The sequence below is a fragment of the Cydia pomonella genome, chromosome 16 (genome assembly GCF_033807575.1).
Source record: "Cydia pomonella isolate Wapato2018A chromosome 16, ilCydPomo1, whole genome shotgun sequence".
NCBI lineage: Eukaryota > Metazoa > Arthropoda > Insecta > Lepidoptera > Tortricidae > Cydia > Cydia pomonella.
Window position 1 is genome coordinate 15,803,414 of NC_084718.1, and position 24,955 is coordinate 15,828,368.

Genomic DNA, 24,955 nt, shown 5'->3' on the forward strand with positions numbered 1-24,955 from the left:
AATGGACGACAGACGCGTAGGTAGTAATGTGCTGTTATAAATTACAAGATGTCTACGTAAAGGCCAGAAGCAATTATATGATAAGTGTTTTTAAACGAGTATTTCTAATTTACCCAATTGTTTTCTTTACTCTGCTATGCTAGACTAAGGGCCTGTTTCACAATGTCCAAGTAAACTATTGTATAGCTAATTAACAAATATATTGACTGCCAGATAAACTTCCTACAAAACTTAGAACTTTTAAGTTCTGTCGTTTGGTAAAACTAAAGACAACATAAGTGTGATATGGTATTTATTGTTTCTCAAAGTAATAACCGTGATACGTAATACACTTTTTCATTCGATCGAACCAGTTTTCGAAACACTTATTAAAGTCCGAAGTCGGGGTTTCCAAAATGGCCGTTTTGTATGCCTCAACCGCTTCTTCCGGCGTTCGGTACCGTTGACCACGAAGGCGTTGCTTGATTTTTGGAAAAGTCAAGAAGTCATTGGGGCTTAAGTCTGGACTGTACGGCGGGTGTTCGAGATTTTCAACGTTTTGCTCTTTTGAAAAACTCAATTGTCTGCCTAGCGGTGTGCGAGCTCGCATTATCGTGGTGCAATACTATACGATGTCTGGGGTTGTTTTTTCGGAACTCGCTGATAACTTCTGGTTCTGGTAAACAAACATTGGTATACCAGTCAGCATTGACCGTTTTACGATCCTCTAGCACGGTGGTGGCAACGTGGCCACGTTTCGCTACAAACGTGGCGACCATTTTTTTCGAAGTGCTCCGTGAGCGTATTACTTTGGTCGGTTTTGACTCATCTTGGAACACCCAAACAGTCGACTGCTGTTTAGAATCCGGATCGTAGGCATATATCCAAGACTCGTCACCACTGATAATGTCGTAAACGTGTTTAGAGTTTCCTCGGCGGAATTTTCGTAGAGTTTTGCGACATCATCTAACGCGAGCCGTTTTTTGGTCTTCACTGAGTAAATGTGGTATCCAGCGTGAGATCAATTTTTTACGCCTAAGTGGTCATGCAAAATATTTTGAACACTGGTCCCTGAAATGCATGCGATCTTGTACGATCAGTTGCCGTACAGCATCAATGTTCTCCTGAGTCATGGTTGTTTTTGGTCGACCTTCAAGATGCCTATCACTAAAACTAGAGCAACCGCGTTGAAATTCTAAATACCAACGTTCCACAGTGCGGAGGCATGGTGGTTCATTATTAAAAACAGTAGTCAACCCTTCAAAGCACTGAAGACGCGGTAAACCTCTTTTGAAGTTGTAAAAAATTATCGCACGTAAATTTTCCTTCGAAATTTCCATTTTCAGAACAGACTTGTCAACTTTGAACTTTGAACCGACGCTGTACTGAAACGAATCGGCCGATCTTAAGTCATTCTTTTGAGTTAAAGTTGTAAATTCAAATATTTTATGATGATATATTTTTTTTTTAAATCGCAGGAGGTTTGCAAACAACACAACTTAAAAGGCAGCCCTCGTATCTACCAGTTAAGCTTATTTGAAGATTCTGCAACGCAACGATGATTTTATTCGTCAGATAAGTGGCAAGTAGTTTATGCAGGACTTTACTTGGACATTGTGAAACCGGCCCTTAATATCACGCTACGACGTAGGCGTTAACATTATTGTCCCAGTATGTCGCGCAAACGGTTTATAGAGGGGTAACGACAAGGTGTCGTGTTAAAAAAAAAAATGGTGTGAACTACCAGAAATTGCGCGTTCATTAGAAAATTTAATTTTTAGGTTAAATTGTGGTAATTTTTGGTAGTAGCGTATTAACGCTACGCTAAAAAAAAATTACGACATATGTTCACATAATAACTGGAGACTTGTTTTTATTGTCTAAGTCCAGTTTTTATACTCGGTGATTAATTAGTTTATTTAAATTACTAATTTTAATATCAAATATTAAAGACTTGTATTGTTCAGCCATTCACCAGAATCCTTTTTCTTTGTTTCTGTCAGAGACATGTCAAACGCTTATGGTTTCTGTACACACCTTTATATCACCAAATCGTGATCGGACGTCATAACTCGCTTCCATCCTATCTCTATCTCTTTTGTAGACAGTTCTACTTCTACCACATTATTAAACCCGAGCAAACCCAAGCCTTGCTGTTGGCCTTACTTCTTCCTCTTTGGCCTTAGACATGTTATGTAATCCATTTATTTTAATTTATTATTATTTTCTCCTTTCTAGTTTTATTTACACGTTTCAGTTCGTTAGTTACTTTAAAATTAAGTTAGATCATTATTCTAAAGGATTAAATAAGTTATAATCTATACGTTTTGTAGTCCACTATACACGGTGCTCACGAGGAAATGAAAATATTTTAACAGTATATTCCGGATCGTATTTAGAGGCAAAAATGTCATATGAACTTTTTATTTTATTTCGCCTAGTTTCAGAGTTAATACAAATTAAAAAAAAAAACTTTTAGATTGTGTTTCAGTGCATAACGCCTTTTTGATGGTGATGTCGCCAATATGGGACCTAGTCTAGACGTGCTTATTGACAGCAGTTATGTTGAAGCAAAACTTAGGAGAAAAAGTTTCCCACTTTAAATACTTTATATACATTTCTTTTGATTTTTTGCAAGGAATTATTATTTTTTTAAATGCATTGCTTGTTTACTGACACTTAACAGGCCTTATACGTCATGTCCGAAAATATCACTCGTCATTGGTGAGCGTTTTCACATTGCCCGATCCGATATCGGATGTCGGATGGAAGTAAAATGTAATGCATATTTGTTTTTCTGTATTTATTTATTCATTTAATAAATAATTATTACTAAAAAACGCAAAAAAGACTTGTTGCCATATGGCACTTTCCTGCAGCTGTTTTCCTCATAAGCGCCTTCCGACATCCGATATCGGAAAGGTGCTTCCGATAATTACAGCCACGTGGGAGCCACCCGTCAGCTGTTGGACCCATAATATTTGTTTGTGTGTGAAAGCATAATGTTTGCTGTAGTGTGCGTGACTGCTTTAGACGGCACCCCGGCGGCCTGACTACGCGGATGTTGGATCATACATCTGATATCAGATCGGACAATACGAAAACGCTCTAAGCTAACAAATATCAATATATATATATAGCAAGAAGGTTACTTTGACAGTGTGTGCTGTAGGTACCTAACACTCGGTGACGGGACAAGACCAAAACTTTATGTGGGCAAGGTACATTTAGCGAGGTCCTCTGGTAGTGCAAGAAATAACGAACATTTTTACGTTGTATCCGAGTTATACTTATTTGAGGCGCGAGGCAGTAGGCAGTGGCCCACGTCGCCCACGCCTAACGCCGCCTCTGCTAACACTGCTAGGGTTAGAGCCGGTGTAGCTTTTTTTGATGTTCATAAGCGCATTGTAATATGCCTACTTGAATAATAAACTATCTTTAACACTTATAAGCATAATGGTCTTTAAGGGTTCTTGGAATTCAAAGGGTTAGATCTGTTGATAATAGAAAACAAACAAAATCTCATGTACATATTAGTTTATTTTGCAATAATTAAAACAACTAGGTATTTAAATGTGCCTAAGGTACGTATATATTAAGTATAATATTTATATTATCATACAAGTACAGTCGTCCCAACAATTCCACGGTTCGTGCATAGTGCAGTGGTCGTCTCTCGGCTCTCTATATACAATATGGGGCGGACTGTACGTCTACTTACAATACTATGTTATATGTATATCGTAACTGTATTAACATTTGTTCCGAGTGGTAAGTATTATTGCAATAAGGACATACGACTATAAGAAAGGTAAAGGAATTTAAACTGACGTGAGTCATACTAACAGTACTATATTTTACGGTTTAACCTTTTCGACACCGTGTCAAACACAAAAGCTGTCATTCGGACGCCACGTCACCGAAGTGACAAAACTGAAATTGAACTTTATGCATATGCACGTAAGTCTATGTTGTTCTGTGGTCTGTGACGGATTAATCCGTCTTTGGCGTTGGACCTACGGTACTGGGTACTGTTATATCAGTCAATGGCGTCCAAAAGGTTTACTCACGTATTTTTAGTCACTCGTGCGACATGTTTCGGAGAGACTGTCTCCATTATCAAGCACTAATAGTGTATGAGTAGAGGGCTGCGCGCGGCTATAGTGACCACAAATCGTGATCGTCGTCACAAATGAAACTAGACTAAAAATATGTGAGTTAAACAGTAAAACGTCCTTAAACTACGTCCAAAAGAGAGGTATGGGCATTGTGAATGTCTTCTCGCTTTGTGTGGTAGGGCACAGCCAGTGGATGTCATTCCAGATCTAGAGCAGAGCCCAACTGGGGAAGTACCTCCACCTTACAGAACAGCAGCCAAATAACACTAGACCCTACTACTCATAGTGTTGTGTTCCTGCCGGTGAGTAAGGTTGCCAGAGCTCAACGAGGGGGAGGTTTAGGGTCGGCAACGCGCAGGCGTACATAGGCTACGGAGACTGCTTACTATCAGGCGGGCCGTATGCTTGTTTGCCGCCGACGTAGTATAAAAAAAAATAGATTAAGAAGATAGACCACGGCTGCCCCGAAACCGCCTTTTCATACAAACATAGTGCTCATTTTCCTTTCTGGGTATTAGGGAGTTTTCAAGAAAATATTAATGTATCCAATTAGCGTGAGTAGTTAAGAAAAGTTAATCGCTGTCAGTTTTGTGACGACGATTAAGCAAAATCTTATAGAAATTAACTTTTTGTATTGTAATATCGCTCATAGTTTAGAAATGAACACCAAAACCAAGTTTTTTTTGAAATTTAATGCTTAAATCGTCACAAAACTGACAGTGATTATCTTTTCTTAACAACTCACGCTAATTGGATACACTATTTTGTGAAAATTCCCGTTAACATTATTAAATATATTTTGACACAGTTACAACAAATATTTGATATTCATATCAACCACAGCTATAAAAATGAAATGAAATGAAAATATTTATTTCAGACACCATATGTATCCATATTTTTGTCTGCAAGACTATATTCGTATTAGGTAACTATAATAAAACTATAAAAATAAACTACCGATGTTATGCTATGCCCCTATGTTAGATATTTTCGAATCTTTAATTAGTATAAAAGTTCCGCGCTCCTAATTTTTACACAAATAAATAAATCGAAAAAAGTCAGACAAAGGGGCATAGATATGGTTAATATACATCAAAATATGTAAAACATTTTCCATTACGTTAATATCCAGAGAGGAAAATGGGGACTACGTTTTTATAGAAAAGCGGCCGAGGCCTATACTCTTAATAAAGAATGACAGTTGCCATCAGGGTGGTCAGGGCGGTCTAAGTTTGTTAAAATATCTGAACATACACTCTAACTCTTTGACAATATTAGGGCCTTGATTACTCGTAATCTGATGGCGATTGAATGTCGATAATTTTTCGTAACATACAAAATAATATATCTCTTTACGAAATTAGCCATCAATAGTACATTGTGTGACGAGGGGGGTACCTAAGTGAAACATTTTACGAGAGTTTATGTATTCACGACAGCCGCAGGCTGGAGTATTATTCTTACCCCCGGAGTTACACACAATGTTTTTCATCATAATCGATGAAAAAAGATGTTCATGTTTGAAAGCGCCAGATACAGCCAAGTAAGTAGTAAGTTATAAACCAAGAAAATGGGATTTTAATGATATTCATTTAAATTAATTAATATTATATGTATATGCAATGCACTTTGTAAGATCGAAGTTTATTCGACAATTTTGAAAACTATCCGTTCGACTTGATCGTCGCGTTCTTGTACCTACATGAGATTGGCAGAAGACCGATTTATCAATGGATAGAACTGTTCTTTTTAGAGAAGTATTAAGTATAATATCAAATATATAATACAATAATTATTATGTTATTTTATTTACAAAACGACTTAACTACAGACACCGTACAAACATCGAATCACTGAACAATAATAATCACTGTTTTCATCAAATAAATATCTTGTCAGGTGAAAATCAAACTAATTACTACATCAAGTTAAAAAAATTTTTTTTGCAATTAATGAGTTTTGTGATCAGGTGACAGTCGGAACGGGACATAGGGCTTATTTCTAGTTATAATTTTTTATCAGAATGTCTTTTTATAATATAATATAATAATATAATTATATCAGAAATAAATGTTTTGATTGTTATCTGACGATCTGTTAGATAATTATATACTTATATACTCAAAGTTTTGTATACGATGAAAACAATGACTAGATACTTAACATTTTTTCCTATATACGTATTTGACATTGAAAAGAAATATGCACAATAGCTTTTGGTCGAATACTGCAATGGTATAAAAATATTTACAATAACTAAATAATAATTCCAAATATGGGTAAGTTTATATTTTGAAAGTTCAATTTTTGTAATAACTATATTTATGGTTAGTTATATATTTATCTTTAGCAGATGCTTGAATAAACATTTTAAAACCTCGTTATTATTGCAATTTGGCACTTACACTTTCAAATCATGGACATAGTTTCATTAAACACAATTACAGTATAAACTTATAAAGGAATGAGCAAGAAATATCCTAAGCTAAGGGTTATGGCACATAGTTTGGCACGACTAATGTATATGGCACAAGAATCCACAGTTTCATCGATTAATAAATGTATACTTAACATAAATCTGAACATAATATTTGTTTTAAATTACTTTCGTGTTGTATCGCAGTTGATATTACGAAATTATTTACAGTCTGTTTAGCTCTAGCGGCCCACAATACAAGAAAAATTGGCAGTCAAATTTGAATCAATGGTTTTAGAAAATAGAATTGAATTTGTTTTGTTTTAAAATCAAACGAAACAAAATCAAAATCAACTGTTTTCAATTTAACAATGAATTCAATTTGTACTATTATTAGGACGGTGGGATGTTAGAGACTATAACATTTATTGAAATCCACACGACAGGTAAAATACAGGTTGTTGATGTGTATTTATGAAAGGAGTAGGTAGGAACCTGCATTAGCTAGGAGATACTCGATAGCCAATGTCTAGGCCTACAACAAGATTGATTACGATTAATCATTTAAGAATCTTCATATGTGACATTGCGGTTTTAAGAAGCCCAAGCGGTATACATCAATCTCTGTATTTTATATAGATATTCGACAATCCATTTTGCGTGCTTTTTTTCAACACTATAAATTAGTTAATATCTTCATACGCTCCCTCAAAATGCGTCTGACCCACTGTTACTACTTTAGTCTATATTTTTCTGTGTCTCTGGCTGGTTCGGCGGCGGCTCGTGCGGGAGCAGCGACATAGGCAGCGGCGGCAGGTGCAGCGGCAGCGGCAGCAGCGCTCGCGACTGGAAGCTGGCCAGGGAGTGCAGTAATGCTGCCGAGTGTTCGTGGGCTTTACGCCTGAGCTCGGCCACGCTGGTTGAACGGGCTTCCTCCTTGGGACAGCAGGGGCAGGGGGCGCCCCAACCTAGGGAAAATAAGAGAGTTTAGAGACAAAACGTCCAGCTTAGACTACCGAGAAAGAGAATCAATACGTATGGTTAAGCCTATATATGTATATACCTATACCTACAGCCAGTGTTGGCCGAACGTTAATTAGAATTGACCATATTGAAAATTAACCATTACAAATTGAACCGTAAACTGTAACCGTCCGTTGCAATGGTTAATTTTCAATATGGTCAATTCTAATTAGGTAACGTTCGGTCAACACTGCCTACAGCCAATACAAAAATATTAAATTTTATGCGATTTTCATGCTATTAAAGAATACTAGTATTAAAGATGATAGCTTTGGAGAAAAAGTATATTCAGCGTAGGTGGAAAGACCGTTGTAATTTTAAAGGTCTCTTTTTGGACACGCCCATGCCGGAGCAACTCCAGCGGAAAGTATCAGGGGTAGGTAGACAAACATTTTCTACTCGACTGCTTTCACAGCTTGATCATTTTCCTCATTCTCGCTAGATGTTCGAGGCTGCAGGTTCGTATTTTATTGATATCGCCGATTATATTCTACTAATATGCATCCAGCTCTGCAAGTTGCCTACTTTGCCTTACGTTAGGAGTACCCAACTGGCGTGAAGTGGCATATCAGGAAAAAAATGTTGTATTAGGTATGTTGGAGACGAAGAATATTTTGAAATAGTGTGTAGCTCTTACCTTTCAAGCTGGGGAAGAATGGTTGCGACAGATGGTTGAGGTGCTGCGAAAGGTGGCTGAGGTGCGGGGGGAGGAACAGCGGCGGCGCGGGGGGCGCGTCTCCCGCCGCCGCAGGCGATGCTCGGTAGGCGCTTGAACTGTAACAATAAAGAAAAACTCAATACAATATGCAAAACAGGATTTAACCATACGTCATGAAATTATACATAATTTGTTTTATTAATTACGGTTTTTGATAGGTTACGGTGTACCCGCTTGTCGAAGACATTGGTACCTACAACGCGAATCCATAGCAAGCAATCTTTGTCTCAATACCCAATCAAAAAGTCTAAGGAACTAAATATATGATCATGTATCCATATCTAATAACCATATAAGTACAGGATCCATACCTTCTAACGGTTTATTTCACAGGTAAACTTTGGCTGAAACCAAGTATACGAGCATGCATGCGTAGTACCTAACCTACCCTTAAGATTGGTTTATTTCAAACTTTGGATGCCTTACTATAATATGTAGCAATTCATGAATAAGGGATTAATAATTATAATGTTGTGAGCTGTATGTCAATTGTTTTTAAATTACCAGAGTAAAAGAGGTGTAAGAGTGTCCGCTTATAGGTAAATTTAAACTGTCCTTAATAGGAACGACAACATTTTAATATTTTCTAAAAGTTTTGTGTAAAGGTATTTAATTTTATTTTAATTTTTCGTTCACGATGTGATCAAGACCGTTGGCCTATGCGTCACAGTCATACTTTCTGCCAATTAAAGTCCAGGTTGTAATAATTGATAAAGTTGGTCCTGAATGAGTTTTTTCATGTTTTCATGGTTTCGTTGTGATATCTTCTAAAGTTTTTACCTGCTTCATAAAGTTAACCAAATCTCTTAATATATGCACCTAGCAACGTCCTCATAGAATATGCAGGCTTCTTTAAATCTGGCCCAATCTGCAGCGATCGATGCAAGGGCTGTTTTCTCGAATCGCGAGGGCGCGACACCCCGTGGGCAGCCAAGCGGGCCGGCCCCGCCTCGTCACGGCAAGGAAAATGCTTCAACTGACAACGTATGTGTCCTTATGGGATTGATATAGGATCTAATTTGGATTGGCCAGGATTACAAAAGGATTTTTAAACAAATCAAAGCTTCTTAAAGTGGTACGATTTTTAGGATTTTGTAATTTGTTTGCTAGATCCCAATGGTGGAAACCAAATCCAAAAATATGTAGTAGTAGGTAACTTGACTGCTTATCACAGTATAAAAAAAAACTTGCTGAATATTTCATTTCAATTTTTTGAATAGGTTTGAAAGCATTTTTTTCCTAAACCGCTGAACAGAATAACCACAAATGTATCCTAATCTAAAATATATTTTTCAATTGTTATTAAACATAGTTTTGTTGAAAAATTATGTGAATGAAGATCTCGGCAAAATTTACATCGAAAAAATAAAATCTGTACTACTTTATTACGTAAGAAACTACGGATATTGTTATATGACGATCTAAGGTTAAAACGTAAAATGTAGATACAGCGTCATGATTCTCAAAAATAATGCCCATATACATAAACAAATTTCATCTACGTAGGTATCCTAATTAACTAATTACGATTAACCAATTACACGAGCTCGCATGCAACTCATTAGCGCGGTGACGCAATTATCGCGCACTAATTGCAAATACCTACCGCGGCATGTAATTACGTCAATATGGGTTTTAACTTTAAACCGATCAACTAATACGGTTTCGGTTAGCTATTCAGTATTCGTACAGTCGATAGGCAGGATATTTACAGCTGTACTACAAATTATATTAGTGATTATCAAATGCCCCAATTTCCGTATAATCTGACCAGTCTTCATTTCTTCACTACTGCACGACCAGCAAAGGTGATGTTTTCTCCATTTCTCCAAATCATAAAGGGGGCTATTACAAAGCGAATAAACACGTGCTACCCAAACTGGGCAAAGGCCAGAGCCATGGTGAAATAATTGGCAAGCAAGCAAGTGATCCGGTTAGCTCGCTGACGCTGCAGACAATGAAATAACGACGAGGTGTCGCGCCGCTCGCCCATTCCCTTAGTGCATACTTGATGAGAGGATAGAGGGTATAAACGAGAGCGGGAGCGTGTGCGTGAGAGTGAGCGGGTTATATAGTTAGTTATATAAAGTGAGAAAAGTCGGATATATTTACATTTGTAGGCCGATAAGAAGATTTAAGTTAGGGTAGTTACATTTTTTGTAGGTATTATTAAAGTAATAAGCACATCAAGTTTACCCGGTTGAGCCGTTGAATTAAAAATCTCATTTTTGAAGTCAGTTCAAAAGTAATGTCAGTAAAAAAGGTAAAAGATCAATACTTTTTTGCTATAGGACAACGTCTAGCTTTCAATCGCCGCTCTTAATTTCAACTTGTATCGTTTAACGGTCTTAAATGGAATCGATGGATTTGAGTTCATTACCCGGGGTAATAATGCATAACCCCGCCAGCCGCTCCTACTATGTAGGCTAAGGGATTGTTCACTTTGATTTTATCGTGCATAGATTTTAAAATAGGTTATACTTTCACATAAACCGTATTTACCTAACCTAGTTGTTAAATCTACGAGAATTAATGATTTAAAATGAATAAACTCGATGAACTACGAGTTTTCTGAGCGAAAGTAAAGTGTATAAATCGTCGTCATCTTAAAAGTATTGTAACAAAAACAAGATCGAAGTCTGGTACATGTATATCTCTACATTTGCGTATAACTAATAAATTCATTAATCGCTCCCACCTCGTAGCTTGGCCACACCGGGCCACGAGCCAAATTAAATGTGTCGCCTTTAAAGCACTTTGATTTTATCTTTCATGCCGGCTTCGATGTTGTTCCATTTATTGCATTTGCTTTTGAGGTAAAGAGCTTGTTAAATGTATCACGTGAAGTGCGAGGGCTTTCATGTCGGAATTTTAAAAGTTGATGTAATTTGGGATTTGTATATTAAGGCTGTTTTTTGTGTATCGTGGCGTGAGTTAAATATAAAATATGGGAATCAAGGAAAATGTAGGTAGGTATAATGTTGGCCTGTTGACTTTTGTTTTGTGTCCAATGATGTTATACTAGCTTCTGCTCGTGACTTCGTCTGATTGGTAAAAACTATCCTATGTTTTTTCTCGAGCCCGAAACTATCTTCATGCTAAAATTCCATCTAAATCGGTTCAGCAGTTTATGCGTAAAGAGGACAAAAGTTACTTTCGCACTTATACTTATGTATACGTTTTAAACTAGTAGGGATAAAGGCTCTAACATACTTTTCTAAGCATGTTTATATGGGTAGTTTATATGTATGCTTTATTTAATACGTCATATATATATATTCTAGTCGAGATAATTGAAAGTTTTAGAAGACATCAGACATGCGTAGCTTGATTAATGAATTATATAATTAAACTACATGTGAAAGATTATATCGATAACTGTCGAAACTATTAGCATCTGTACAATTAAAATAATTTTTGAGCTGTATATAGACGAAAACCAGATTAAGAACAGAACAGCTCCAAGCTACCTGAGTAATTGTAATACCACATTATCAAATCTATTATCTCAAAATTCGCTCTCACAAAACGTCAAAATGCAAATCTCCTGCGTTCATTTATTAATCAAAACTACTAAAGGACATTAAGGACCAAATTGATTCCCTTTGTGAGGCACAATTCAATTCGCTTGAATATTCATATTAGCTCCTCAAGGCGGTAGATGTCGCTGAAACCAATTAGTGCGGACGCTTCGTTACGTTCGCGGCTGGACCTAAGTACCCAGCTGGAATTGCTGTGGATCAATTTACTAACTGTATTTCTTGTAACTTATAGTGCAAATAGATGCAAATAAGCTGCATGGCCAGTAATGCCAAGTCAATATACGTCAACGCCGCCAGTGTCATGGGGTCCATGCCGCAGGTTGATTTATCGGACGGGGTGTTCTCTTTGTGATTGTTTTTTTTTTTGTAGGTAACTATATTTTTATTTTTCCTTTGTTATTTTCTATATTTAGTTTTATGTTTAGTATTATTTATTCTTAGATTCAGGTTTTAAGTTTCTATGGATTACATACCTAAATACTTTCAATTCAGACAACCAGTGGATGTCATTCCAGATCTAGAGCAGAGCCCAACTGGGGAAGTACCTCCATCTTACAGAAAACAGCAGCCAAATAACACTTGACCCTACTCATAGTGTTGTGTTCCTGCCGGTGAGTAAGGTTGCCAGAGCTCAACGGGGGGGGCTTAGGGTCGGCAACGCGCATGTAACTCTGGAGTTGCAGGCGTACATAGGCTACGGAGACTGCTTACCATCAGGCGGGCCGTATGCTTGTTTGCCACCGACGTAGTATAAAAAAAAATTATAGTCAATATCAAATTACGTTTTTTATTGATCTGTTATATATGGATATATGGAGTTATACAGACTGCTTTTGCTATCACTGACCAAACTATGAGGGGTGAATATGTGGGTCACACTGAACAACTTTTACAATGGGGCCAACACCGAAATCGCGAAAAATAATTCTGCCGTCTCATACATTTCGGTGAATCACAGTCAATGTTTTCTATAGAACAGCTGATTAATTTTCGCGATTTCGGGGTTAGCCCCACAGTAAAAGTTGCTCAGTATGACCCACATATTCACTCTCAGAGTTTGGTCAGGATAACAAAAGCATCCTGTATAGTAATAACTCGTAGCGCATTCCGTTATCACCAATCTTATGACGATAGTGGAGGACACGCGCGAAATCATCTTTTCATAGAAACGTAGTCCTCATTTTCCTCAATGGATATTAACATTATTGAAAATATGTTTACAGTATTTGTTGTATACACCGTGTTTTTATTGAATTGGGTTAACTTCGGGGTATCGCTAAGTACGTTTGAGGAAACTAAATGGCATAGTAAGTTTTTTTTTTACTATTTTTATTTTTATAAAAAGTAACTAAATGTTGCATATAGCGTTGTTGTAACACGGGCATTACATTTAACTCAACCAAACAATTGAAAACTGTGACATATCAATGTCATTTCGAACATCGATCGTCCGAGATAGTACTTACGTTTAGTAGCAAATGTATGAACTCGCACTAAACACTAATCGATAAGTAAACAGGCCCTAAGGCAAGTGTACACGCTCGTAAGGGCCTTATAAGATAAAAATTAATGATTGATTATCTCCGAAATGGAGTTAATTAGAATATCAGTGTCTTTGAGAAAGTAACTTAATTTAAGCTCAGGAATGCACCCTCGAAATTAACGCAATTCAAAAAAAACACGGTGTATAAACCATAGCTATAACCCTACGTTTGATTTTTTCGAAATTTTTAATTTTTGTAATATAAATGTTAGGAGTATTTAAAAATTTGTAATAAATCTGTTATTCGCTCCTAATTTTTACAAAAATAATAAAACGAAAATAGTCAAACGTAGGGGCATAGCTATGGTTGATATACAACAAATACTGTAAAAATATTTTCCATAATTTCAATATCCAGAGAGGAAAATGGGGACTACGCTTGTATGGAGAAACGGCCGTCCCCTTCCTCTTAAGTACGAACGAGTTGCTTGCGGACTCTCGCCATCAACAACCTTCGAGCCTACCACACATAATGTCTACGAGCGATTATCGCTACCAAGCGATATGTTGCTACGGCGTAGCACGCGCAGCCACGAATCAACAAGCAGCCGTATTCAGAATCGGCGATTCATTATTGAGAAAAATGATAATTCAATGTTAGTGCGTCTCACTTGCAAACGCATTCATGTAGACTAGAGCGTACGAGAACAAGTTTTTGTTATAAATTAAAACAGTTATTCTGCAAGTGAGGCTCAAGGGCTTGATGACCTGAAATTAAACACGTCAATAGCGCACATTCGAGTGACAGGCCAATTCGAACATAGAATAATATTTACACAGAACACACCAGAATGATATTTGAATCATGTTATTTAGTTATCGTGCGTATCGCTTGCGCTATTACATGTATAGTAGGTTCCAAAAGTGCATGAACAAGTATGAATGAGATCATTCATAAATTACTCATGCAAGTTTGAACCTGATGGTACCTAAATGATGGTACCTGATGGTAGCGGAATGCACGATAACTAAATAATATCATTCAAATATCGTACGTTTGAATTGGCCTGTGTGTTCAGCTCTTCACGGGTACTTTCCATTCAAGTGCTTCAATCTGATCGATTCTAAAAGTTCTCAGCTAGTTGATTGTCGACGATGCTTACTTAATAGCATAGTTTACTTCACACACTATCCCAATCTAATTGGCTGCCTTTGAAGCCCCGTGAATAAATGATCAAATATAGCGTAACGGAATACACACTTGCTACAAATGAAAATTAATTATGTATGGTGATAAATTGACAGTAATTACATGCAGGGGCGCTGCTCTGTCGCTTAATTTGAAAAGGGTGTATGTCATGTCAAGTTTGATCGGTTTATACGTCATGTGGTTAAGGGGATGGAAGATTATGTCGTGACGGCGTCGGTAAAGGGTTTAGGCATGTTTCCTTGGAAGATTATGATTATCTTATTAATATGGAGGCATATTTGACGACGCTTGGTAATTCGGTGAGATAACTACAATCTTATGCAAAATAAAATTACAGCTATAAAGTTAGTCCTAAGTCATGTCATTCAGAAATAGTTGCTCAGTAAGAGAGTAAGTTTAAGTGTAATTTTTATCACACTTGCCCATTGCGTAGTATTTCACGCATGTTTAGCGGTAGGTGAGAATTCAAGGTATAAATGACGACCGGTCTGGTCTAGTGGGTAGTGACCCTGCCTATAAAACCGATGGTCCTGGGTTCGAATCGCAGTAAGGGCATCTATTTGTGTGATGAGCACAGGTATTTTTTCCTGAGTCATGGATGTTTTCCATGTATTTAAGTATTTGTATATAATATATGTATATCGTTAGCTGAGTACCCACACCTCAAGCCTTCTTGAGCTTACCGTAGGACTTAGTCAATTTGTGTAAGAATGTCCCTACAATATTTATTTATTATTCATTTAAATGAGGTTGGCTTTTAAAATCTTATCTTGAATCTCGCTAACAATGTTGCCCCAATGCCCATACCTCCATTATTGCACAATGTAAAAGGTATTATTTTGTTACTTACAGCAATTTATTATGTAACGTCCGTGCCGTTAACGTTCACTTACTCGTATTTAATAAGCTCTAAAACAACATTGTTTCAACTTACGCGGTTACCTAGCAAGGTAACCTTACCCTGCTACACAGTAGTTGTAGTTAGGGGCGGTGTCGCCGGATGTCGCTATAATCAGTTAATTGCATGAATAATTGAGCGAGGCTGCGCTAACACAGCGAATACGTACAGAGCAGGGTGCCGTGCCTATTAGGTGGCTGGTTATAGTTGCGAAACTGTAAAAGCGTATACCTTTGCCACTGTAAAGTTTGTACGCCTTTTAGGTAAAGCGCGGTATACAACATCTGTGCTAGTTTAAAATGGCGTAAAGACCAAAATTGTACTTTACTAACAATAAAGCATCGTTGTTTAATGTTTATTTTTTTTAATATTTTCTATAAAAAAACGCAAACATTTGATAAAATTATCAACAAGATAGCGCAGTAAAAATATCAACGTCTTTTTAGGCCATGTGCTGTATATACCTATTCATGGTCTAAGTGTATTTAAAACACATAACAAAACAGCAAAACAAATAAAAAATTAGAAAAAAGCGTCTAATATATTTTATCCGCTAGAAAACATAATCCATGCCGAATTGAAATACCAAGTAGGTAAATAATTTATTTTCAGTTGCCATCAGGGCAATTATTTAACATCTCGAATATTAAAGAACCATAAAACATTCAGACGTTAAAATCATATCATTCGTTTGCTAAACATCCTAACACTCAGTTTCTACATTCCTTGAGGAGCAAATTCAATTTTAAGCGAAGGTAGGAGGCGGGGAGATCCTAATTGGCAATTTTCTTTTTACGCCATTTTTTCAGCTTTTAAAAAGAAAAATTCGTTAATGAATATTTAATCGTTATAATCGCCTCGCCCAGGCGAATTACGTCGTCTACACTTTAAGAATAGATTCTTTAATATTTATAATGGTTTTAAAAATAACAGCTTTTTATATTTCAAATCTTGCGGCCAGATGGTTGGGGTGTTTTCAGAGTATTTAGTGTGGACTAAATTAAACACTAACTATTCTATCTTACAGCGTTTCTGTTTGTGTACCTATTTTTTTTTTAATGTTACCTGCGGCGGTATCATGGTCGCATTTTTATCACTTGTCATATTATTCGTCACTCTCGCACTTGCATACTTGTTAGAACGTGACAGGCATGATGACATGAGTTATAATTATACTATAACTGTTCTGTGACTAAAGGTAAGGTAGGAAGGCCTGTTAAACGGACGGAGCGAAGGCGGCTAGAAGTGGAATCTAGGCCTATGCCCACTTATAAAAAAAAACTCCAAACTAAGCGCAGAGTGGTGACACCTATCGGCGTAACTTCATGTATATTTCCTTCAGTTATAAATCTCGAGGACGAGGCGCGAAGTATAAATGCAATTTTAGAGCGCTATTTATTCCTTTTGAACGAAAAAGTTCACCTCTATAAAGTAATTATCTTTAGTGATGACCATGAGGATAGCTAAGGTTTTCTAAGAGTGTATATATCAATATTTTAAATTATTCATAATATTTTTAAACCTAGTTCACCAAGCACTACGAATCAGCTCAATGTTATGTACCTAATGATAAACTTCCCTTCCGTCAGTGATGTCTCAAGACAGATCCCCCGCTAGCTGTAATCCCTCATGTATTATGCGCGCATATAAATTTCAATTTTAAACCGGCCCGGCTCGAGTTTCAGCCATTTGGAGAATTACCGCGGGCGCTGGGGGCTGTGGTCGCAGGGCTTAGAAAAGTGATGTAAGTAACGAGAACGACTTGAAAGGTAGTTTGTGTGGCGTAAATTCAATTGCGTTGTCTTTGACAATAACTCTAGATTCAAGATTCAAAATATGCTTCATTAAAATAGGCCTAGCAACGATATCTTTCTAATGTTTAAGAAAATATATGTAGCTTAATTAAATCACCTAGTTCACTCTATTTCAATTTATTATTTCGGGTAAAGGTTATCTGGAAGAGATCGCTTTTTAGCGATAAGACCCCTTATTGTTTACCTCTACTTGTGTTGTATTTCTGTATTATTTCCCTCTATTGAGGTATGCCATGAAGAGTATTTATATTGTGTTTTATTGTAAATGATAAAATGTTAGGTAGGTACTTCTTGTGTTGGTAAAAACTCGAGTCTTTTGAGTCTGAATTTGAAGAACTCGACTCGTTTTTACGAGACTTGCCGCTTAAAAACTTCTGAGTCTTTTAAGTCCCGTGGCGAGTCAAAAGACTGTTTTAAGAGCAACTCAAACGTACTCAAGCCTACTGTACCTAATGGTTTAGATACAGTAGTAGAACCTGATCACTAATTGTGGTGATATTGTAAGTATAAGGTTATCCAACTTAGCGAAACCTGCATAAATAAGAAGGGTTTGTGTCTTTTGGGTTAGATAACGGAATTTTTGCTGACTTGTTGTTTTTTTGCAGTTCCGACAACAGTAACAAGATAAAGGTAACTCACAATACGCAGTCGCCAAACTTATTTCAATATTTTCATAAATCATTGATTAGATGGATTAGATCGATTAATTTCATATGACTTCGCAAAGACTAGGTCTGTAGGGTCAGCTATCCAAATGTAAGCGTTACTTGAAGACATTGTAAGGGACAATTCTACAATTAATTTATAATTTCCTGAATACGTGACAAAGACTGGTACTTTCCGGAGCTAACAATTGGGTAGTTTACCCAACCTCATTTTCCTCACTATGTCGACACCATCGATATGTCCCCAACCCTACGGCGGGTGCCGTACGTAATCAGGTAATGCGTCCGCGCCGGGCGGGAATAAATAAACTAGTCCTTTACGTGAATAGTGTACAACTGTACAGTACACATAGGCATGGGATATATTACGTTACGTACGGGTTATGGGATACAGGAAAGGGTTCGCGGGCAGGGAATTCTAATCAGTTACGGACTTGAGAATTTCTTAAGGGATACAGACGGACTTAAGGAATACAGACGTACAGATGAATGTGGAGAAAAATATCTAAATACGAGATACGGATTCATCAAAGCGTTTAGTGGTACTCAAATGATTTTAGCATTCTCACCCGTTTTGATGCTCTAATTGGGATTTCAAGACCTGCGATAGCATTAACATAATGGGTAAATTATTGACGTAGTTTGCTATGTTTGACGACCGGTCTGGCTTAGTGAGTAGTGACCCTGCCTATGAAGCCGAATGTCAAGGGTTCAAATCCTGGTAAGGGCATTTATTTGTGTGATGAGCACGGATAGTTCCTGAGTCATGGTATGGAGTAGCCACAACACAAGCCTTATTGAGCTTACTGTGGGATTTTTAAGTTTTTGTTTATTTACCTCCAATCCTGTTCGGTTTCGATCAAGAAATGAAATCTAAATCACTTTTAGGGTATATGTGTTTCAGCTTTTGCTTTCTTTTGGTTTAGCTTCTGATTTTCTTGTCTGTACAAACGACTGCACATACATATAAGAGGATATACCATATAATTTAAAAAATTGCCGTGTCTTTATGATGATGATGATGGTCGTTCTTGTCTACGTGACAGCGTGATAAAACGCTACCCGTCACTTTCAATCCCGCGGTGTTAAAAAGTGACAGTTATTTTATCACGTGGATAAAACCATCCATAATACGCCTACTGGTCTCAAACAGAAAATTTAATATAATACAAGTCACATGACAAGAGCGTTAGCCAGCTGTACAAACGTTTTCTCAAATTAACTGTGATTTATAACCAGCCCTTTTAATGATACGAAATTATCTAAAACAACATGTGTCCGACCGCAAGTCAAACAAATCTTAACCAAAATTGCAACAAACCCTCCTCGCGGCACATTAAATATAATAACATAATCCGGACTGACAACGCAAACAGGGCTCATCAACCCCATGCCCGAGGTCGTGACACTCGATGCAGAGGGTTAAGAAAAAATATTTTGGGCGATTTTGTAATTTACGTAGGTACTCGAAAAGTGAGTACTTCATTTATGCATAGTGATGAAGTACATTTATTTATTTTGCATAACATGCAACAATAAGTCCACTGACTTACTGCCCAATGGCATTCTTTATCAGTCAAACACCGAGCTAAACAGAAACATGTAAAAATGATGATGATGACATGGAATAATGAGGTAATAAGTAAGAAGTATATTTTTTAACGATACATGTCAATATGTAAGCGACAATACCCATAGCATCTCAATGCAGCACTGCCTATTAATTACAACGAATGAAAAGATAATAAAATAATGTGCGTCCAGACCACCATCAAAAGCAACCCAACTGGGTAATTTTGCCCATCATATTGTTTTGTGTTAAATTATTGAATTGGCCGTCTAAGTGAGTCATGTGATTTTGTTTGCTCACGTCATTTTTAAAGTAATAAACTAATTATTAATCGCTTGTGGTCACTTACCTCAATCTGAATTATCGACATGAGGTAAGTTCCTACTATCGATTTTACTAGTTTTTTTCTATATTAAAGATAAAGATAGTTTATTATTCAAGTAGGCATATTACAATGCGCTTATGAACGTCAAATAAAGCTACACCGCAAAACTCTTAGCTCCAGATTTTCTTAACAAGCTTTAGTACATATTTTTATTTTTAAGAATTGTAATATATATATGGATTTGAAGTAGGTAAGCAGGTACGGTCACAGACTTTAATTGTTAATCCATTTAGGGTTCAAGCTAATTTGGTTATCTATACTAACGTTATGAAATGTCCAATGTAAAGTAAACCTTAACTTGCTCAACAATTCCGTGACTGTACTCAGCATCAAAAGTAGCGGATCAAATAACGCTTCATAAGTATCTACCAGTCTGTAGCAGCTTAACAAAAAGTGATGTCTTTAATATAAATAGAACAACTACTTAAGACTGTAAAAGATATACTTTTGAATGCGAATTTTAGAAATTTATCTATATTTGAAAAAGTTATCTGAAATATTTTGGCGCGTTGTTTCATCCGCTACTTTTGATGCTGACTGTATTAATGCTGATGACTAAAAATATTATAAACGACCGCCGCAAAATCACTGCCTAGTGACTTTTTTGTTCAAGACGAGTTTTAACCAACAGCGAACCCCAAAAGTCAGTAGATCCGGTAATCCGCTAGAAATAATAACATTTGCGCAAATCCGCGGCCGCTAATGTACCCGGCCCCGCGGGCTTTAAACTGCTTACAGGTTTAAAAACTGCCTGCCGTAAGCCAACGACATTATTTGTACTGCCAGTACTTATATTAGTGCGCACTAAGGAGCTTTTTCTTAAGCTGCTGGAAAGAAACAGTCAAAGAAAAGTATAGCAGCTAGGTAATAATAATAGTAAGCATTAGATAAATTATAATTCATATATTAATTAGAATTAGATATATTCTATTTTTTGGAGAAATCGCGAAACGTCGGGTTGACGTAACTGGCGACCGAAGAGCTGGCGGCTTCCTCGCACAACGTATCAGTATTGCGATACAACGAGGAAATGCCGCCAGTATCCTTGGTACAATGCCACAAGGGCCTATTTTAGACATAAGCTAGTTATAGTAATCATCTGTATATATCCATTCTGTATATTGTTATTGTAAATAAAGAACATATAAATTTATATTAAATTATGAAGTAATATTGAGTATTATTGAATCATTGTTGCAAAGGACCCCCGACTGACACATGTGTTTTAATTGACTTAATACGTCAGAAGAAATGTCACTGTTAACAGCTGACGGGTCATATCGATAACCGTTTAATACCCGGCTACGAACTTTACAAATTTTATCAAAGACTACCGTAACACACAGTACAGTAATACCGTAACGATAATTAAATTTAATGAAAATCATTCATTCTCAACATTCTCCTGAATACCTTAAGTCTTTTTTTCAATACTACGGCGTTACCCGCGACCGTCAACTTCGCTCTTCCGGCAATATGTCTCTATCTATCCCTCTTCAGCGCACAGGCCGAATTATGTTAATGTTATTATGTTAAACAGTCATTTATGTACTTGTACTTATATATCCCTAATGTACGTTTCCCACCGACCGGCAGGAATCGGGCCGCGCCGGAACGCATTTTCAATATACCTAAATATTAAGTAAGACAGAAGTGATGGAGTCCGACCGGAGCCGTCCGCGTCCGCCAGGAGCCGACCGGCTTGCGGCACTACTAATTTGAATTGTTTCATGAATTTTGCAAAAAAAGTACAAGTTAACCACCCGCGAGAGCAAGTCGCGTTCTTAATGTCGCGTAGACTTCGACTCGCGGTTTGACGTAAATACGAGAGAATATTTTGTCTCGAAAATGGCAGTTGTGCTACGGATTTTAGTTCAAAGTCGCGATATTCTGTCATTTCGTGACAGTGACATTCGATCACGAGTTTGTCGCTTCTCTCGCGCGTGAGTTGTGCTGCCACCGCGCGACAAGCCCTCAAGTCGCGCCGATCTGTCTCTTGTCGAGCCTGTCGCGGTAAGTCATGCTAGCAGTGCTGGGTTCATGTCGAACTCGTTTTCCGTGCAGGCCCGTCTTTGGAACGGACTTCCCTATGGCATCAAAAATGCTCAAAATAAATTGTCATTTAAAAAATCTTTACGTGCTTTCTTTGCTAGCAGAATGAAAAAATCATAATATATGTGTAAGCTCTATATGTTTTGTCGTTATTTATGTAGTAGTAGTAGTAAACACTTTCGGCCCGATTCGAAGAATGATTAAGACACGTTTAAGATCTTGGAAAGATCTTTAAAAGATCGGTAACTAAACGACATGTCAAAATTGACGTTTATTTCGATTCCGCTGCGATCCCAATAAGATCTATCTACGATATTTCTAACGTCAAAGTGACATTGGTTGCCCGAATCGAGCTGCTTCTGTCAATTATAAGACATACAAACGATATCAAAATGAGAACTTATCATTATCGTATTTCATTCTTCGAATCGGCCCGTTTATTGCACCAAACAAGTACATACATAGAAAAAGAATACAGTAGATGTGTACAAAGGCGAACTTATCCCCTTAGGGATCTCTTCCAGCTAACCTTATGTATATATATATTATAACCTTATGTAATATAGGTATGTATATTTATATTTATTATCTATGTATCGTATGTTATTGTATTATATTTGATTGTTGTTGTTAAAGTAGCACCGCCCACAATCTCTCTGCTTTGCCTTAAGGTTTACTGGTAGAGAATGCCTCATGGCATTAAGTCCGCCTTTTGTACTAGAAGGTTTTCTTTTGTGCAATAAAGATTAAATTAATAAATTAATAAAATCCTAATTTCAGACAACTAGTAGTAGTATGTATGTATGTATATACTTTATTGTACATAGAAATAAAAACACGAAAAACACAGTTACAGAGTAAATTAAATACAACAAAGGCGAACTTATCCCTGTATGGGATCTCTTCCAGTTAACCTTTGAGGAAATGAGTAAAACAGAAGTAACGGTGAATGAATGACAAACACAAACAGTACCCCTAGTGTAAATAAATTCGATTTCCAAACGTGACGTACGCGTTTGCGTTTAATCTCATTTTGTATTGGATTTCGAAAGAGCGCGCCAAGCGGGACGTTTTGGAACCTCAAAATCCTATACAAAATGAGACTTAACGCAAACGCGTTCGTCACGTTATGATGTCGATCAAAGTTACACTAGGGGTACAGAAGTAGTGGTGGCATTAATTAATAAATGCAGCTCCATTTGCCATGCAAATATCACCTGCTGCAAGTACAATAATTAGAAAGAGAATGATAGAGTCTCTCATGTGTCGCGTCTCGATATGCGTTGTCACTCCACTTTTACTAGCTCCCCTTGACTACCCGAAAGCCCGTGTTATGTTTGTGACTTTGTGTTTTGATCTTTGTGTCAACGGTTCAATGATTTCCTATTTGTACCTTCGTGCGAGTGTAGATAAATAGCCTGGAACTTTCTTTTATTTGTATGTATAAGAATTCAAAGCTCGAATTGAATTTGTATTTGTACAAGTACGCTGTGACTTACGACACGACCATAAAAATATTATGATTGCGGGATCATTTTGAATTTAGTATCATCGTACCATCTGAAGTTATAGACTCTGAAATAGAAGTTTAAAAACGGACAAATCAGTAACATTATTTCACGCACTTCATAATGCGATTCGTTGATCGAGTCAGCGGGTAAATCAAACCTATCACCGATGAGAGACGCCGCCGCGCTCGATTTAAACAAATAAAGATCGTTCTCATAACAACAATTGAAACGCATTTGTTCAAATTATACATTTAAATTGATATTGAGATCTTCCCCCGGACACGTCATAAATTCCAATGAAAACACCACGAGAGTTATCAAATTAGAAAAATTAAAGTGATAAATAAAGTCCAATTAAGCGTTATTGCGTAAAAAAGGCATAAATTAATGCGGATGAAAAAACGGGCAGACAAGCCATTTGAGACGAGACAACTGGACGAGGGAGGGGCGACGCCGATGTCGACAGTTTGTTCGCGGTGCGGATGTCGATATTGAAAGCAATGTACATATGGCAAAAAGTAAGACAAACGCAAAAAAATTGGCTAGGCAGCAGCCGGTAAATTTCATATAACGTGTGTTTTAATCGTTGTTTTGCATGTTTATCGATATATATTCTTTGGGGTTACTTAATTGAATTTAAGAGATAGATAATTGTTTAGTTACAGAAGTATACCTAATACTTATTGGCTGTATAAAATTTCTAAATACTTATATGTTTTCCTTGAGAAACATATTGAATTTCTCATTTAACCAAAGATACAATAGCATAACCCTTAAATGAATCAGCTATCCATATTAATATGATGATTGTGACCAAATTCATTTAACCTCATGCATGAACCCTACGTTACAAACAAAATTAGTCACACAATTTAGGCGAATTACTTACTATAGGTACCTACATGATTCTTTAAACAAAGTCGCGTCCGGGAAGAATCAACAATAGACTATTGCCCATAGAATCGTAAAAAAAAGAGCTACAAAACAGTGTTAATTAAAGATCCCCATAAAATAAAGTAACGAGTGGCTCGTTGTAACTATGAATTCGAAGAAACAGATAAACTAAAAACGTAATTAACAAGAAGGCACATAATACTGGCCACAAGAGACGACTATTTTATTCGACGAATAAATTGCGATTTCAGTCCATTGAGATTGAGTAATTACTTAGAAACAATGACGGCGCTAAAATCTGCCTCTCAGTAATAATCATCAATCAAGACAATAAAGAGCGAATTGGTCACAGCTTCAAGGTTCTCAATAAATTATAAATTTAAAGGTGCTTAGGTATGGGAAAAATATGGTAATTTATTAATATTGATGCCAGTTAAATAAATAAGGTGTGTTTTTGTTTACAAATAAGCATACGCATTACACAGCCTCAATACCTTTATTGGTATTTTTGTTGACTTTAGACCGTAAAAATAGTTGAGATTAATAATATAAATACCAAGATATTATCTAAACAGACTAAACAGTTTTCAATGTCAGTTGGTAGAAAAAAACTGGATCATTTAGCTAAGTAAAACTAACGGCCCGATTCGAACTTTAAGATACGTCAAAAATTT

The 24,955-nt window shown here is 36.8% G+C and overlaps 1 protein-coding gene across 1 annotated transcript in view; it reads right to left on the minus strand.

Annotated features, from left to right (window-relative positions):
• Positions 1 to 6,444: 6,444 nt before the first annotated feature.
• Positions 6,445 to 24,955, minus strand: part of LOC133526637 (dorsal root ganglia homeobox protein) — a 99,698-nt gene continuing 81,187 nt past the window's right edge. Inside the window, exons 9-10 of the mRNA XM_061863329.1 lie at positions 8,177 to 8,313; positions 6,445 to 7,484 (exon numbers count right to left, since the gene is read on the minus strand). Coding sequence (XP_061719313.1) covers positions 7,255 to 7,484; positions 8,177 to 8,313 — 367 coding nt within the window. The 3' untranslated portion in view covers positions 6,445 to 7,254. The remainder of the gene's footprint in view (positions 7,485 to 8,176; positions 8,314 to 24,955) is intronic.